The 3,681-nt window shown below is 49.9% G+C and overlaps 1 protein-coding gene across 1 annotated transcript in view; it reads right to left on the bottom strand.

The window, feature by feature from the left end:
• Positions 1-820, bottom strand: part of DEFB124 (defensin beta 124) — a 3,342-nt gene extending 2,522 nt beyond the window's left edge. Inside the window, exon 1 of the mRNA XM_021712350.1 lies at positions 766-820. Within this exon, the coding sequence (XP_021568025.1) occupies positions 766-820 (55 nt within the window). The remainder of the gene's footprint in view (positions 1-765) is intronic.
• Between the last annotated feature and the right edge of the window lie 2,861 nt (positions 821-3,681).

Raw genomic sequence — 3,681 nt, forward strand, 5'->3', positions numbered from 1 at the left:
CCTTCCAAGTAGCTAGAATTATAGGCATGTGCTACCATGCCCGGCTGATTGTTTTGATTTATTGTGGAGATCAGGTCTCGCCTGCCCAGGCAGGTCTCGAACCCGTAGGCTCAGGCAATCCACTCACCTCAGCCTCCCAAAGGCACGGGATTACAGGCTGAGCCACCGAGCCCGGCTTTAATTTTTATGTATTGTAGAGACGAGGTCTCGCCAAGTTGCCCAGGCTGGTTTCGAACCCACGAGCTCAGGCAATCCACTCACATCGGCCTCCCAAAGTGCTGGGATTACAGGCTGAGCCACCAAGCCTGGCCTAATAAAAAGGTTTCAAAAAGAAAAACAACTTCTCAGAAGCCTTCCCCAACGGTCCCTGTCTTCCCATCACCCCCAGATCCACATGCCACTCAAACCCTTACTTTGCCTTAATTCTTCTCAGCTTTTATCACCCCTTGACATATTATATGTTTATCTGTTTATTTTCTATCTCTGCCAACTAAATGTCAGCTCCATGAAAACAAAGACTTGATTTTCTTTCACTGCTAGATCCCAGCAGTCACAGCAGCGCCTTACACACATTAAATATTTTTCAAGCAAATAATGAGTGAGAGAATGCCATCGTATAGAGTTGGAAACTGAGGGGCAGGCTGACATGCCCAGCAAGTCAGTGGTGGGGCCAGAACGTAAATGCGGGTCTAGGGCCCTCTGTCCTCAGGACCTAAGAGCCTAGTCCTCATGTTTACACACACGCACTCACACAGCCAATGTTACCTGATGGCACGTGTCCCAGGACCAGGAGGGCCACAAGCAGAAGCAGCTGTGTCATGGTCATGGAGCTCCCAGGAGACTGCAGGGAGAACACAGGAGGAGAGGAGCCGGTGCCAGCCGTGCTACCTCCATCCAGCCTTTATGAAGCTATAGGTGAAGGCAGCGCCGTGGGCAGAAGGCCTCAGTGGGAGTGTGAGGCCCTGTGGTCCCCTGGCTGCTGGGACCTAGCCAGCTGTGTGGGAACTGGCCAGCCACACCCCCTGCAGCCTCTTGAGCTCTGAAGCCAGGGCAGAATTTTCTGAGGCAACGTCTGGGCTCAGAAACTAGGCATCTTCTCTTGTTAAGAGTGGGAAAAGTCTTGACTTGAGAGAGACCTAGTTCAATGCCAGCATCTCCCCCTAATGACTGTGGGACTTTGAACAAGTCAAACTTTCTGAGCCCCAGGCTGTTGTCTGAGAAATGATGACAAACATCACTTTCAAGGCCAATACGTAGGGATTGCCCTCTCTCTTGCGAGGAGATGGGACCAGAACCCACCGTTCCAACAAGCATGGATTTAGGCCTACACTAAAAATGGGAAGAATAACGGTACCTTCCTCACAGAGAGTGGTAGATACCTAGCTCATTTAGAGGATTTGATGGACTGACACAGTGGCTCTCAAAGTGCCATTCCCAGACAAGCAACAGCAGCCACATCTGGGACTTGTCAGAAATGCAAATTCTCCAGGTTGCTGTGAAGTTCATGATTTTGTTCTTCTTTATGAATGCGTAATATTCCATCATGTATATGTACCACATTTTTTTATCCCGTCCTCTTTACAGAAACAAAGAACTGAGTATCACATGTTCTCACTCATAAGCGGACCTTAAACAATCATCGTAATACTATAAGAAAAGGATTGGCAGTAGCAGGAAACTGCCGGGAGGGGAGCGGATAAGCAAAATTGGCAGTAGTGGGAATCTGCCTGGGGAAGGAGGGGGCACACCTCATCAACAAGGGTACCTGCATAATGAACATTTGTATACCTAAACCTGAATTGTACCCCACATCTTTAAAAAAAAAAAAAAAAAAGAAATGCAAATTCTCTGGCTCCCCAAACCTATCGAATCAAAAGCCCTGGAAGGGCCAGGCATGATGGCTCATGCTTTGGGAGACCAAGGCAGGAAGATCTCTTGAGCCCAGGATTTCAAGGCTGAAGTGAGCTGTGATCCATACCACTGTGCTCCAGGAAGAAAAAAGGCCTGGAGGATGGATCACAGCAAGCAGTAGCCTAAAAAGCCCTCCAAGTGATTCCAACACACCACTAAAGTTTGAGAACCACTGAGATACGCACAGAGCTTAAAAGAGTATCTGGCACAAGGAACCTCAGTTGCATATGAAAGATGGATAAGGGAAAGCACAGAGATCAGGGAGGCGGAAGGAACAGAATGTGCCTGAAAAAGTGGGGGGCATGGGCCGAGCAAGGGCTTTGCTGAAAGAGGTTGAAATAATCCTGCAGAGGACACAATGGGCCTTGAAGGCCAAGTGAAGGCTTTAGTATTGTAGACAACCAAAAGTGTGTTAGCAAGGGTGTAATCTATTTTTATTATGGAGTTTTGTTGTTGTTGTTAAGTCTCAGTTTTACTCTGTCACCCAGGAGGACAGTGGCACAATCACCACAGCCCTCAACCTTCTGGGTTCAGGCAATCCTTCCACCTCAGCATCCGAGTTGCTGGGACTACAGGCATGGGCCACCATGCCCTACTAATTTTTTTTTCTTTTTTTAGAGACGAGGTCTCACTATGTTGCCTAGGCTGGTCTCAAACTCCTGGGATCAAGAACTCCTCTCGCCTCAGCCTCCCAAAAGGCTAGGATTAAAGGAGTGAGCCACCAAACCTGGCTAGATTATGGTTTTAAGTAAAGAAACTGGAACCCAAAAAGCAGAGTTGACTTGCCTAAGGTGAAACGGCAGTTGTAGAGCTAAGCCTGGAAGCCAAGTCCCCTCAGTCCCAGACGTTGAAAGGTGTCTACTACAACTCACTGCCTGTCCTGCCGGAAGAAAGGGAGGAAAGCCATGGAACGAAGCCAGGCCTGCGGGGGTTCACACTCTGCCCAGAGACCCGCGGGGGCTGAACCAGTCTGCCCAACGCTGTGGGAGTTATTCCAAGACAGACATCTGGACCTCCTCAGTCATAACAATGAGCCGGGCCCACAGGTACATCCTGATCTCCACCCACAGACACAGTCACCCCAATCCCTCAAGACCTGAAAGGAGGCCCAACTCAAAGATCCTGGATCCTGGCCCCTTGAGAACTTCTTGACTCTTTTGTCAAGATCATTGTCTCTTTCCTCCTCCGGCTTGCCTGGAAAGAGGTGGTGGTTGTCGTTGTTGTTTGTTTAAAAAAAAAAAAAAAAAAAGCCATGAGTGGCAGAGAGAGTAGTTGAAAGGCAATACCTGAGTCTCAGACCCACCTAAGCTTCAGCAGGAGGCTGAATGAATAATGCCAATATAAGATGTTAGGAACACCGAGTGCGTTTCGCTGGGCTCCTTCCTCCAAGCCACCTCCCAAAATTAACTCTCCAGAGTTCTCAAAGCAGAGTTCTCAAAGCAGGATCCACGAATTCAGTATCAGGATCACTTTGGGGCACTTGTTTAAAAAGCAGATTCCCGAACCCCTCTCCCAGAACTGCTGAATCCACCTCTCCCCGAAGGTGGGCCTGGGAATCCGAATACTTAAGAAGCTCCCCAGTGCTTTTCCGAGGGCTCACGTCGGTGCGCCCAGCTGATGAGGGGCACACAGGGACAGAGACCCAGGAATCCAGCCCCACCCTTCCTCTCCCGCTCCCCACCCCGCCACCGCCACCCGCACCCGTGTGTGGGGCGGGAGGCTGAGCTCGGCACTCTGCGAAAAGCCCTGGAGCGGCCAAGCCTTGGGGCG

The sequence above is a fragment of the Carlito syrichta genome, unplaced genomic scaffold, assembly GCF_000164805.1.
Source record: "Carlito syrichta isolate Samal-C Ts95f unplaced genomic scaffold, Tarsius_syrichta-2.0.1 Scaffold303207, whole genome shotgun sequence".
Taxonomy (NCBI): domain Eukaryota; kingdom Metazoa; phylum Chordata; class Mammalia; order Primates; family Tarsiidae; genus Carlito; species Carlito syrichta.